At 33.1% G+C, this 15000-nt stretch overlaps 1 protein-coding gene across 5 annotated transcripts in view; it reads right to left on the reverse strand.

Moving 5' to 3' along the window:
- The window catches only part of LOC115218740 (protocadherin gamma-A11-like), a 335456-nt gene that overhangs the window by 115095 nt on the left and 205361 nt on the right, over window positions 1–15000 (reverse strand). For 2 of the 5 annotated variants that reach the window (XR_005001775.1, XM_029788632.2), the window contains exon 2: window positions 7467–9930. Coding sequence is in view for 4 of the 5 variants with exons in the window: in XM_029788632.2 (XP_029644492.1) it covers window positions 7467–9887 (2421 nt within the window). In the remaining variant the exon portion in view is untranslated. Of the gene's footprint in view, window positions 1–7466; window positions 9931–15000 lie in introns of those variants that run through there. The other 3 variants (XM_029788633.2, XM_036508576.1, XM_036508574.1) reach the window with 3 other exon arrangements.

The following is a 15000-nucleotide window of genomic DNA, read 5'->3' on the forward strand; positions in this document are numbered from 1 at the left end:
TAAGCACAAATGGCTGAATTATTTGAGAGTAGTATTCGAAGGGAAATTTTTGCTGTTATGGCGTGTTAGTAATGATTTCATATAATGTGGAATTATGAGATATGTATTTAGAATACATTTATGGATAAAATGTGAAAGATCTTTAATGTGAAATGTTGACAAAGATAATCAAGATAGTTTAATAGCAAAAATTCAAATAAAAGTTCATATAGCTTTGTGTTGTTCACTAACATAGATTAATATACTTTCATGTTAAACTCTAAAACAGAAAGAAAAAAAAGGTTAATATACATTATTGTTAAACCTTTTCAATAGCATTAGTTTTAATGTTTAAACTTCAATAAAAGCTGATAGTTGTCAATTTTAAACATAATAATAGAAATAATTCCAATTGTAGGTGTTCTTCATTGATGCATTGCATTCAATCTAGTTTATATTCAATAAAAGCAGTTGTCATTTGAAGTGTTCCTAGTTTACATTTGCTATGTAATGAAGTATTCAGCCTTGCAGGAAAACACACAAACACACACACACACACACACACAAACAAACACGTACACACACACACACACATACACGCACACGTACACACACATTCACATACACACAAACAAAATGTATTTTAAAATGCTGTCATACTGACCTCTAACTCGTATTATATTTATAAGTCTCTTGGGTTTTTTGAACTCAGGTGAATACTTTGTTGGGTCACAGATTAATTTGATTTAACGAGAGATATTTCAACATGATTTTTTTTTTTTTAAATGGAGAAGTATTTACATCCATAAGGAAATATTTTGGTTGTATGTGTGCAGGTATACATACAAGTAAGGTGGCGAGCTGGCAGAATCGTTAGCACACCGGGCGAAATGCTTAGCTGTATTTCGTCTGCCACTGCGTTCTGAGTTCAAATTCCACCGAGGTCGACTTTGCTTTTGATCCTTCCGGGGTCGATAAATTAAGTACCAGTTACACACTGAGGTCGATGTAATCGACTTAATCAATTTGGTTGTCCTTGTTTGTCCCTTTCTGTGTTTAGCCCCTTGTGGGTAGTACAGAAATAGGTATACATACATGTAAGTATGTAAGCATGCATGTGTGTGAATTGTGTGTGAATTGTGTGCGTGTGTGTGCACATGTGTGTGTGTGTGCTTGTGGTTATAGAAGGATATAGTAGAAGACACTTGCCCAAGTGCAACTGAACCTGAAGCCAGGCGGTTGGGAAACACACTTCACATTGGCACTTTAAAGCAGATTTTCTTTAAACTCTCCCAGGGAAATGTGCCAGTAATTTCTCATTTGATCTCTAGCGTCTTATGAAACCAAAAAGGTAGAAAACCACTGTCTTAATATTTTAACAGTTGCTGGACTTCTTTTCTTTTATTCTTTTACTTGTGTCAGGCATTAAACTGTGGCCATGCATGGGCACCGCCTAGAAAAATTTCAGTCAAATAAGTCAACCCCAGTACTTTTTTTTAAATTTTCTAAACCTGGTACTTATTCTGTCCATCTCCTTTGCTGAACATGCATATGTATGGGTTACTATTCAGAAACCCGGGTCCATGTGTATCACGTCAGGCTAGAGATGGGAGCGATGATTTCCCTTTGCAAATTCTGATCGGGCACAGACAGCATGTCGTTAACCAGCTGGAGGAGATGTCTTCCTGGGGCTATAAACTACAGTAGCATCGACCCATATGGGTCAGCCACATTTAGGTGGCAAATGTACTTCACAATGTCATGCTGCTACAGTTTAATTCTGGCTCAGAGATTTATAATTATATATATATGTATGTATGTATGTATGTATGTATGTATGTATGTATGTATGTACACTTGATGTATGCTTGCATGTTTGTACGTGTGTGTGTGTATGTACGTATGCATGTATGTATGTATGTATGCATGTATGTATGCATGTATGTATGTATGTATGTAGGTATGTATGTATGTATGGATGGATGGATGGATAGATAGATAGATAGATAGATAGATAGATAGATAGATAGATAGATAGATAGATAGATAGATAGATAGATAGATAGATAGATACAACCGGCTTCTTTCAGTTTCTGTCTACCAAATCCACTCAGAAGGCTTTGGTCAGCCTGAGGCTGTAATAGAAGACACATGTCTAGGGTTCCACATGGTGGGAGTGAACCCCTGGTAGATAATTTTTCCAAAACTAATACATATGTATTTCCAAAACGAATATCTTTACATAACAAACCTTAGCTCTACAGATATTTGCTAATATGGGGGGAAAAAATGGAATGTATGTAACACATGTCAATGTTGATACACATTTGCTGAAAGGTAACTGTCTTAGAGATCAAACTAACATAGATATTTTTCTATTATGAATTCTATAACCCACACCAATGGATCTCAATACATAGTAATGTTTTCCATCACCTCAAAATTTTAAAGCGTGATAATAAGAATGACATAACAACATTTTATTTTATCTATTTATTTGGTTTTTTTTTTTTTGGTTTTTTTTTGACTAATGTCAAAACTCAGTAGTGTTGCTTGCAAGATAACCAGTCATGCCAAACCATGAAAACAGTGAAAGAAATCTCTCTGAATGTCAAATTTTTGAGACATCATATATATATGTCAGCTATTCATATTTTAACATCATTCACCTTCATCTTCAGTAGAAGCAAAATGAGTGAAAGAGTTGTAGTAAAACAAAAAAGTGTGAGTTGCATTTTTGTTTTAGAAACATTAAAAAAAAAGTATGTAAAGAAACTTGAGTTGCTCTTATTTACTTTTACCAATATGTTGTCAACAAATATATATAGATAATACTAACATTTGGGTCTTGAAAAAAATGAGCTATAACTTTTTATCTTTTAACGTAACATGTTTTGAATTCAAACCTTGATACAGTTGTTGTGTCTTGTATATTCAGGGCATGGTATATTTCCCTGTCTGTTTTTGCGAGCTGGCAGAAACGTTAGCACGCCAGGTGAAATGCATAGCCATATTTCGTCTGTCGTTACGTACTGAGTTCAAATTCCGCCGAGGTCGACTTTGCCTTTCATCCTTTCGGGGTCGATAAATTAAGTACCAGTTACGCACTGGGGTCGATGTAATCAACTTAACCCTTTCATTACTGCATTTATTTTGAGATGCTCTGTATTTTTTTCAATTACTTTAAATATAACAAAGAATTTAGTAAAATAACTTGGTTATCATTCAGCTAGTGTTAGGAGCATAAATTGTGACTAAGGTTTGGTGGAAGATTTTAATTGAGAATTTATGAACACAAGACATTTGTACTAAAGAGCCAGAGCCGGTTTCAGCCGGGTTGGCAATGAAAGGGTTAATCTCTTTGTCTGTCCTTGTTTGTCCTCTCTGTGTCTAGTCCCTTGTAGGTAGTAAAGAAATAGGTATATTTCACTGTCTGCTCTAGTCTACCTTGTAGAAGAAGACTGAGAAATAGATTCATCAGCAAAATGATGATGATGATGATAATTATGATGATGAACACAATCATGATCATGATCATCATCATCATTGTTATCATCATCATCGTCGTCGTCATCGTCACCCGCACTATTTAGCATCTGTTTTCCAGGCTGGCATTGGTTGACTGATTCAACAAGAGCAGGTGAGCCAGAGGACTGCATCAAGCCAGCTTCAATGTCTGCTTTAACATGGTTCCTATGACTGGATGCCCTTTCTAATGCTTATCGCTTCACACATTGTATTGAGTGTGGTTTGCATGATACTAGCACTGGTGAGGTCACCAAGTAATTTGGAAGACAAGACTTATCTATAATGAAGGGTCTTCATGCATATACATGTCCATGTATATATGAAGCTGTATATAAATATATACACACACAGACACATGCACACATGCACCCCCCCCCACACACATATACACATACATACACACAACATGATCACACACACACACACACGCACACAAGCAGTTTATATATATAGCACATTGATATGGTTGCTTTAACTCCTAGAGATAGGTGCTAAATCTCCCTCCAATTTAACTTAAATAATAAAAATAAATTTGCAAAAAATAGTCCTGGTTATATATAAAAAAAATGAAATGGCTGTGTCTGTAATGCTTTTGATAATAGGCCTGTTCAATCAGCTAAACACCAAGGAAACAATATCATATTAAAACACATTCTCTTTGAAAATTTCTAATAAACTTTAAAGGCACACTGAATTGTAGAATTAGCTAGAAAAACCAATGTTGTAGTTTTAACATTAAATTTCTATAAACAGTGGTTGGTCACATGTAACTCATCTAGACATCTGGTGTTTTGATATCATCTAGACATCTGGTGTTTTGATATTATCTGATATCATTCTCTTGCAACTATAGAGATTCATTTTTATCATAATTTGGTTCTGAAATTGGGTTTTAACCATCTCAGCTATAAGACAGCAATGAACCGATAACTTCTTAGAAGTGTCGTGATAAGTGACAACTTCACGTTAGAAACCTAAAATCTCTGACTCAATAACAGATATTTATCTTTTTATCAAGTGTATCTCAGAATTCTTACAAACAAGTAAAATGAAATATCTACTTCAAGCCAGTAATAAACTTGATTCTTCTGTCTAACACCTTGTCTGCAAAGATAGTAACTGATATCTTTGAAAACATATCAAAAGGAAACTAGTTAGGAAAGCTTACTGGATTGTGAGTTTGATAAGTGATTTGGAAAAAGACACATTGTAATTTTCTTATGGCATTTAAATCAAGCGTGTAAACAAAGTGAGAGGAGAGATGGGCAGGGAAAGGGAATTTATCTTGGATCACTCTGAAGAATTCATCCTTCATTTCGGCAAGTTACAAACAAGTATTTAAAAAGAAATAAAATTAATTAACAGTAATTTCTTATTTTCCAGTTGTGTGAATTTTAATAAATTATAAAAACAAAAGGTAATTAATTTACTAATGTATATAAGGTCCCAAATTAGTTCAATGACCAAAACATGACATAGGTAAGATCACAGAATAAAGTCATTCATTATAGATAAGATCATAGAATAAGGTTCTTCATTATAGGTAAGATCATAGAATAAGGTTCTTCATTATAGGTAAGATCACAGAATAAGGTCATTCATTATAGGTAAGATCATAGAATAAGGTTCTCCATTATAGGTAAGATCATAGAAGAAGGTTCTTCATTATAGGTAAGATCATAGAATAAGGTCTTCATTATAGGTAAGATCATAGAATAAGGTTCTTCATTATAGGTAAGATCATAGAATAAGGTTCTTCATTATAGGTAAGATCACAGAATAAGGTCATTCATTAAGGTAGTAGTAGTATCCAGATGGTGCACCGTGGCACAACTAAGTGTTTTCAGAAAATTATGAAAATTATATTAAAAGAAAAAGAAGAGACTAATACAAGCTAAAATTAGAAACATAAAGTTTTCATAACTATATTTTATCTGTTGAATAAAAAAAAAACAGTTTAAGGCTTCCTGCAGTATAAATAATTTATATCTATAGGCTAAAATATATAGAACTCATTTTTTAATACATTTTCTTTGACATTAGACACAAAATGTACCAAAATAGACTTTTATCCTAAAAAGTAATAACACAACAACAACAATAATAACAAGCATTTTCAAATCCATTTTCTCTGCTAATGCAAGGGGTAAAAGAGAAGAAGACTATCATGTGGTTTACAAGACCCTATGACAGTCTTTTCCATTTTTTTCCCTACGTCTTCCTTCATCAGCTTCTGTATCTTGATCTGAATTAAGTACAAATATATCTGTTGACAAGGTGTCAATTTATGTGTAACAAGCCTTTCCTATCCCTGACACATTTTGTTACTTCTTGTTACATCATCATCATCATCATCGGACGTTAAACGATGATGATGATAATGTAACAAGAAGTAACAAAATGTGTCAGGGATAGGAAAGGCGTCTTGCTCATAAATTGACACCCTGTCAGTTATGATGATGAGTGTTCCACTTGATCTCATCAGCCTGCTCATGAAATTAACATGCAAGTGACTGAGCAGTCCACAGATACATGTACACTTAATGTAGTTCTCAGGGAAACTCAGAATAAGACACTGAATATGACAAGGCTAGCCCTTCGAATTACAGGTACAATTCATTTTTGCCAGCTGAATGGACTGGAGCAATGTGAAAGTAAAGTGTCTTGCTCAAGAACGCAATGCACCACCAGGAATCAAATTCATGATCTTACGATCATAAGTCAAACACCCTACCATTAAGCTACACATGTTTACAGGGAAGGTTTAAATTCAATACAAAAACACTGCAGCAAAAATAGACCTCATGATAATTTTCTGTAAAGTGTATAATGAATAAAAAGAAAAAAGTTTAAGAACCGCTGGTCTAAATCTTCGTCCGTTTTTATGATCAGAGCTATGATCAAAAGAATTCTAACCATGACCATTCTATCTTTTTAGCGGGTATTTTGAAGAACTACTTCAAAATATTAATTTTCAGATTAAATTCAAAGTCTAACAGCATGCATATTGCATCGTGGGAGAAGGTTATGCAGGTAACATCATGGAATAAGGCACTGCATGTAAGATCATGGAATAGGGTCATATGTGTAAGATCATGGGGATAGCATCACATATTTAAGATCTTTGAATAAGATCATACACATGAGATCATGTAAGTTCACACATGTAAGATTATGGAACTAGGTCATCATCATCATCATCATCATCATCAGCATCATCGTTTAACGCCCGTTTTCCATGTTAGCATAGGTTACTCTTAAAAATGTAGTACACAATAGTTTTTGAGAAAATAGCAAATGAATAATTTTTGCTAGGGCAGTTAATATTAGTTTACTCAAAATTAAGAAATCACTGCTTTTAACTCCATCATTTTCAATTATTCTTACCTTAGCATCTTACCTTAGCTCTACCTTAGCTCTACCTTAGCTCTACATTAGCTCTACATTCTTACCTAGCTCTATCTGCGACGATTTCATCTCAATCGAAGGAGAGGAGCTTTCTCTGTCCGGGTTGCGGATCCGTGGAACAAGCTGCCAGACGAGATGGTAAAGATGCCGACGACCGCTTTGTTCAAAGCCTCCCTGGACCTCAAGTGGCCGGAACTCTTTACATGAACACCACCCTGTACTTAACTCCATGTCCCCCTACATGGCCTTGCTATTTGCTTTTGAGCCAAATTAACTAACTAACTAACTAACTAGCATCTATCTGTGTTTTCTGCCACTGAATGGCTGCTAAGTGAGTGTCTAAAAACTATCATAAGAATATCTATTTTAAGAAAATTAAAATCAATGGTTGGGGGTGTGAACCCACTAAAAATAGACAGGACGGTCATGATAAAAATGTTTTAGATCATTAGTCAGATTTCTCCAGGGTGACCTAGGGCAAAACAGAAACAAAAACAACAGCAACAACATAAATTCAATTAGTGAAATAATAATATCGAATTGTCACTCACTTGTGATGTTTCTTCGGTGGTAGCCGGCCAAGGAATTCCTGTTTGCAAACTTTCTCTGTTAGGATTTATTTGTCTCCTTGCATTCACAAGTTGTTGCATTTTGCTTTCCTCACCAGAAAGTGTTGTCACTGGGACATCATATTGAAATGACATAGGCTCCCCTAAATCAGTTTGGTGGTTATCTTCTGAACTACGATAAGACATGTTTGTCCCACGTCTTAGTTTAGAATTTTTATTATTACTGCCTTTCACAATGCAAATTGTTATAGACACAACAAGTACAACAGATACTGCTACTGCTGCAACAATGATAATGATGAATAAATTAATATGTATTTTGTTGTCAGACTGTGTATCAATAGCAGTGAATAATTTAGCTGTTGTATTACTTACAGTTAGAGTTAAAGATAGTGTTGTTGTTGCTGATAAGCTTGGTGTGCCACTGTCTTTGACAGCCAAATGAAGCTCAAATGACCCAGCATCATTTTGATGAACTGGCCGAGAGAAAGACAATACTCCTGTGTAAGGATTAATGGCAAATAAATATTTAGCATTGCCTCCTCGAAGTTCATATTTAAGAAAAGCATTTTGTCGACTGTCTCGGTCTGCAGCTCTTAATGTTGTAATGTCACTTTTACTCTGCGGGTGGTAGTGAACATCAAGACTGAATGGGTTAACACTGGGGAAGATGAAATATGGTGCATTGTCATTTTCGTCCATAATTTCCACAATAACCTTTGCTGTATCATTAAGTGACGGTACCCCATTGTCTTTGACTAAAACTTTGAACTCATAAATTTCTTGCTGTTCACGGTCCAACAGTTTTGTAGTAGAGATAAATCCAAAATTAGATATTTCAAAAGGAAGAAAATGTCTATTGCTTTTGAATATCGTGTAAGTAAGATGACCTCCAGGTCCCAAATCAGGATCAGTAGCATTAACAAAGCCAACAGGAAAATTTGGCCTTTCATTCTCATAAGTTAGAAATTTAAAAGTATCTTTTGTGAATTGTGGTTGTACATCATTGACATCTATCACTTGAATGGAGAACTTTCTTTCTGTTTTCAGCGGAGGAGATCCTTTGTCTTGACAAGTTATAGTAAAATTTATATATTTCTCAATCTCTCTGTCAACACGATTTTTTATAACCACTTTATATTTCTTTATTCCTCGACTCTGTAGTTGAAATTTATCACTGTCAAGATTACAGCTGATCTCTCCATTTTCTCCAATGTCATTATCAATAATTTTCAGATAAGCTATAAAGTTGCCAACTTGTATATCTTCAGAAATCATGGCAGTGCTTCCTGATGACTCTGAGAAGAAATTCATATCAATAGTAGGTGCATTGTTCTGTTGATTGATAATATTTACAAGTATAACAACAATTGAACTCAAAGGTGGGCTACCTTCATCCCTGGCTTCAATAAATAACTTAAATCTTTTTCTCTTTTCCTGATTGTATTGTTCATTAAGAAAAATTTCTCCAGTAATTTCATTTAATCTGAAGTATGTTTTAACCAGTTCAGAAGTTTTAGAACTAAAATAATACTGAACCTTGCTGTTTTTACCAGAATCCATGTCTGTTGCAACAATCATTGCAATTGGTCTATCTAGTTGGTGTCGGTTGTTAATGGTAACATTATAGAGATTTTGAGAGAATACTGGAGAATTATCATTTATATCTCCTACAGATATTTCAACTTGTAATGTGCCTTGGTTCTGTGGAAAACCTGCATCTTTAGCAATGACTTCTAACATATAGGTCTCTTGTATCTCTCTGTCTAACTTATTTTCTAAAGTGATTCCAAGGGAATAAGAACCATCAACCCTTTTCGAAACAGCAAGTGAAAACGGATCATCATGATTTTTTATTAATTCATAGTTGATCTGGGAGTTCAATAAGCCAACATCATTGTCAATAGCATTAGAAATTGATTTAGTCATTCCTTTTCGATCCCCTTCAGAGAATTGAAGCTGAATTAGTCTTTTAGGAAATTCAGGCCGATGGTCATTGATATCTTCTATAATTACCTTGATTTCTAATATTTTAATGAAAAATTTTTCTCTTTGCACAGCAACATCAAGCATTCTAAAGCATTCTTTATTGTAGCTACAAAGTGTCTCTGCATCTAGAGTCTGTGTGGTGTATAGTTTTCCTCTTTTGGTGACATTGAATAACTGAGGAATGTCAGAATTATGTTTTATTTGACTGAAACTTATCCGATCTTTGACTGGAAATGTTTCTACAAAATGGGTATCGATGTCAATATCTCCAATATAAGTATTAGATCTTTTACCTTCTTCAACATGGTAAGTCACATCAACACAGAGACAAGATGTTATAAAGATCATGAGAAAAATCAACGGCATCAACATATCGCTAGTGAAAAATGTTGCTAAGCAACAGTGGTTGATCATTTTTAAAGAGAGGGCCTCATGTGATGGTTCAGAAAATCTGCAACTGACAAAAAAGAAAATAAACAAATTGTGTTTATATTGAGAATATATACTTTCTTTCCAAAATACTTTTAAGGAGTGTTTTAAAAAAAGTGTGTTTATACCCCATGTCATGCAGCAGAAATAGTGATAAGAAGAATTCACGAGAATTCATTCCTTCAAGAAGACACATATACAAAATTGATATGTTCGAATGTAGTTATTTAGCAAGAGAAAAGCTTTATAGATATATATGTATATTTTTAACTATATTTTCTGGACTTGAAGGTGATAAGAATGTACAAGTATACATAAAATATAAGTTTTATGCTTCTGCAAGAAGAAAACCCTGCTGGGATGCTGCAAATGAAAAGTAAGTGTCATTGCAAGTGAAATTTTTCTTAAGACATTTTCTTTTAGCATTTCTAAATGGTGTAATAGCAAAATATCTGGCTGTGTCTTAACATCAAAAATCATCCTAATGTGTTATAAAATGTTACTATATCATGTGGAAAAGAAAAATGATAAATAAATTTTTAAAAAACTGGTGAGAGCCAAGAAAACATTACATCTTAAGAACTGTTTCAGTAGCTGATTCACTTCTTTACATTAAATATAAAAAATTTTTTAAACTGAACAAAGTATTCAAAGTATGAATACATGCTTCACTAAAGATGATATCAATGGCTACATATAATTAAGTTAGACAGATATCTGTAATGTAAGCTGGATAATATCTAGGACAGTTACCAACTTTCTAAATCATTGAAGTAATTCGAGAATTATTTGGAGATAGTTTTGCCGAAAAACTCATCAATTATTGAAAAAAAACTAAAGCCATATCAGATACTGTTCTATCCAGTCTTCCTAAACTCTGAACCATAAAAAAAAAGAGAAGCTAAAATAAGTAAAATATAACTATGACAAATGATTATATATATTTATATAAACACAACATTTCTATAATTATTCATAGTATGGCTATACCAGATCAATGGTAACAATATTTATTGACAGTAGCCCAAGAAATGATTTTTGGCACATTAATCCTATCAGTAGTCATGTCAAATATATCTGACAGAACCACATCATACCTCCTCTACACTTGTCAGCCTCTTTCACATAAAATCTCTAGGTTGCCTGCCCCTGCGAATGACAAGCAACCATTTTTGTCATCTCTTGACAAATTCAATTAACTTTCCTGATCACATTTCACTGCCTGTCTTGGAATAAAAACCTCTATAACTCCCAGAGCAGGAAGCAAGATGGCTTAACTTAGCATTGATCAAGTTAAATTGTGTAGGATAAGTGATAAATGGGAGTCGTTTCACCTGGGATTTTTGCATAATAAATCTTTTGTTGCCATGTAGAATCTTGAAATTAGATCAGAATAGCCAGTTGAGGCATTTCCTGCACACGGTTAATAAATAAACTTGATCAGTTTACTTAACGCAAAGTCTAGCACAGCAAGAATATTGATGATAGTGTTGAAATGAATGAAGAAGATAAATTGAATTTATCCAGCAAGCAGTTTACCAAGCTATGCATAGTAAATAAGAGCAAGTATAGGATTTCATCTCCCTAGTGTTCATGATAAACACATTTTATAAGTATGAAAATTTTATAAGTATGAAAAGATGAATCTATTTTATTATTTCTCAATTTACAATGAGAGTTATCAAAATACATGAGACCAAAATAATATCTGTATGCATGCAAACAGATTCAGTGTATGTATGTATATGCATGTGTATGTATATATATATGTATATATATGTATATACATATTTATATATGTACATATATATATATATATATATATATATATATATATATATATATATATAGACATATAGCTAGATAGATAGATAGACACCTACATATGACTATATATATATGTCTGTGTACATGTATACATCAAACACACATAAATACACATGCACACAAGCCTACAATATACACAGACACTGTAAGTTTAGTATAGTTTCTGATTCTATCCCTTCTCATTTTCTTGTTCCCTTTACTTCTCTTTGATATAGGGTATAACCCGAAACGTTAGATCTTGGCTCTATTTTTTTCTGTTGGTGTCTTTACATTCATTGTCCACATTCTTTGATTGTTTTTGTTTTGTTTCATTTTCCATCCCTTCTTCCATCTTTTTTGCTCGTCTAACTTCATTCATTATTTACTTTTTTTGCCTTTTTCTTTACCCAAATCTTCTGCACTTCACATATATGTTTTTCATCTACCCATTATGTGTTTGTGTGTGTGTATGTGTGTGTGTGTGCCTGTCTGTTCTGTATATATATATATGTGAGCATCGGTGGTTCAGTGGTAGAATGCTCGCCTGCCACGCGGGTGGCCCGGATTCGTTTCGTGGCCGATGCACAGATATGTTTTTTTCGCAAATAGATTATTTTGATTAAAGGTGTTCTAGCTATAATAATAAACTATGTCTATCTCTTTCTTTTATAATGGCAGTGCTCCAGCATGGCCACAGCTCATGAGCTGAAACTAGATAAAATTTAAAAAAAATATATATATATATTTATACACACATATATATCATCATCATCCTTATCATCATATATATATGTATATATGCATATAAATATTTATGTAAATATGTACATAAATATACATGTCTCTGTGTTCACTTACACATACATAAATATATATGACTATATTGAGTCCATCATTATTATCATCATTTTTACTTTCCTTTCAAAGCTGGCATGAGTTAGAAGCAACATTACAATCTGTTCTAATTCTTATTTAGTTCTACTGCTTTCCTAGACAGGTCAGATGAACATGTCTGAAACACAGGGTTTACTTTTGGTATGATTTCTATGGAAGGACACTCTTCTTAACACCACCTATATTAGAGAGGGTACTGGGTGCTGGTTACAATGGCTCACACAATATTCAGCTAGGGTCTTTGTCAACCCACTCAGTACCAACTATTTTAAGCAAAGTGCTGAATGTGCTCTACTGTGATGCCAACACTACAAAATTTGCACTGCACTCCATAATATTAAATACAGAGCATAGGCTCGAAATGTTAAAGACTTTTTCACTTCCTGAGTGTTATACTAATACATCTGTTTGTTGTCTACACCACCTGTCTTTGTCTTTTGTTTATATATATATATATATATATATACACACATATATATATACATAGATATATATATATATATATATACACACATACAAGATATATGCATATATATATAAATATATATTCACACACACACACACATACATCACACTAGCCATCTATTCAAGTTTACACTTAGGGATGTCAGAAATGATCAGCTGCCACCTAATCAATTACAAATCAAATTCTAGGCAAAACAATTTCACCAAGCTGACAAGAAATAGAAGCATATATATATAAGATAAGTGGCACACCATCATTTATGATGATGAAGGTTCCAGATGATCTGATCAATGGAACAGCCTGCTTGTGAAATTAACATGCAAGTGGCTGAGGACTCCACAGACATGTGTACCCTTCACATAGTTCTTGGGGAGATTTAGCATGACACAGAGTGTGACAAGGCTGACCCTTTGAAATACAGGTACAACAGAAACAAGAAAGAAAGATTGAAAGAAAGTTGTAGCAAATAAGTACAGCAGGGTTCACCATCACACCCTGCTGGAGCTTCATGGAGCTTTAGGCGTTTTCGCTCAATAAACACTCACTACACCCGGTTTGGGAATCGAAACTGCAATCCTACGACCACAAGTTCACTGCCCTAACCAATGGGCCATTGCGCCTCCACTATATATATCTATATATACATACACCTGCACACACACACACACATACATATATATACATATATGTATATATATATATATATATGAAAAAACAAGTCAAAAATAGAAAATGCTAAGATGATTTTATAGTGAATCTTTCAGTACCGGTTTCGGTCATTTTGAGACTTTTCAACTGTAACGATTAAATAATTAAATTTAGAAAAATTTAGAAAAATTAGAAGAAAGGTTTTTTTAAAGGAATACTTCCATAGTAGTGTTCAGATATAAACCTTTCTTCTAATTTTTCTAAATTTTTCTAAATTTAATTATTTAATCGTTACAGTTGAAAAGGTCTCAAAATGACCGAAACCGGTACTGAAAGATTCACTATAAAATTATCTTAGCATTTTCTATTTTTGACTTGTTTTTTCATATATATCAACTCGTGTGTTCCTTTCCACCCTTATACATATATATATATATATATATATATACATATGTATGTATATGTGTGTATGCATATACACACATACATACATATATAACTACCTATCTACATACATATATAAACATAGAAGTTTTATGCTCAATAAACAAAGAAAAATATGCAGATTTTATTTGGAAATATATACTTTCTCTTGTAGTGTTAGTATTATATCAATTGATTTAATTGAGCCAATTAACTTGAACCAAGTAAACTGCATTCTTCTATTGTTGAATGCATTATTTCCATACAATGCATGTTACTATTATATATACACTTGATTCTAAAAGTGAGTGAAAAAGTCACAGGGAAAAAGTCATCGAAAAAAAAATAACAGTACACAGAAGAAAGGTCACAAAAAATAAGTAAAATGGTGGGGGTGGGGTTAAAAGAGTCGCAGAAGTCACAGGTAAAAGTTAGAGACTTTTGATTGAGACAATGCTAGTTTTTGTACCATTTCTGTATTTCCTTGCTTCCTTCACATACATGTCTGAGTATTTCATGATTTTATTGTCATTGTGTACAATTTGCATCATAATAGTTAATAAGTGGCTTAATATAGTATGTTGAACTTAATCACTTTCATTATATATATATATCTTTTTACACTTGTTTCAGTTATTACACTCTGGACATGCTGGGGCACCATATATATATATATACATATACATACATATATATATATATATATATATATATAATATATATATATATACGCACACACACACATATATATGTATATATATACATATACATACATACATACATATATATATATACATGCACACACACACACATATATATATATCATCATCATTATTGGACGTTAAACGATGATGATGATTA

This window comes from Octopus sinensis, linkage group LG14 (genome assembly GCF_006345805.1).
Source record: "Octopus sinensis linkage group LG14, ASM634580v1, whole genome shotgun sequence".
NCBI classification, from domain to species: Eukaryota; Metazoa; Mollusca; class Cephalopoda; order Octopoda; family Octopodidae; genus Octopus; species Octopus sinensis.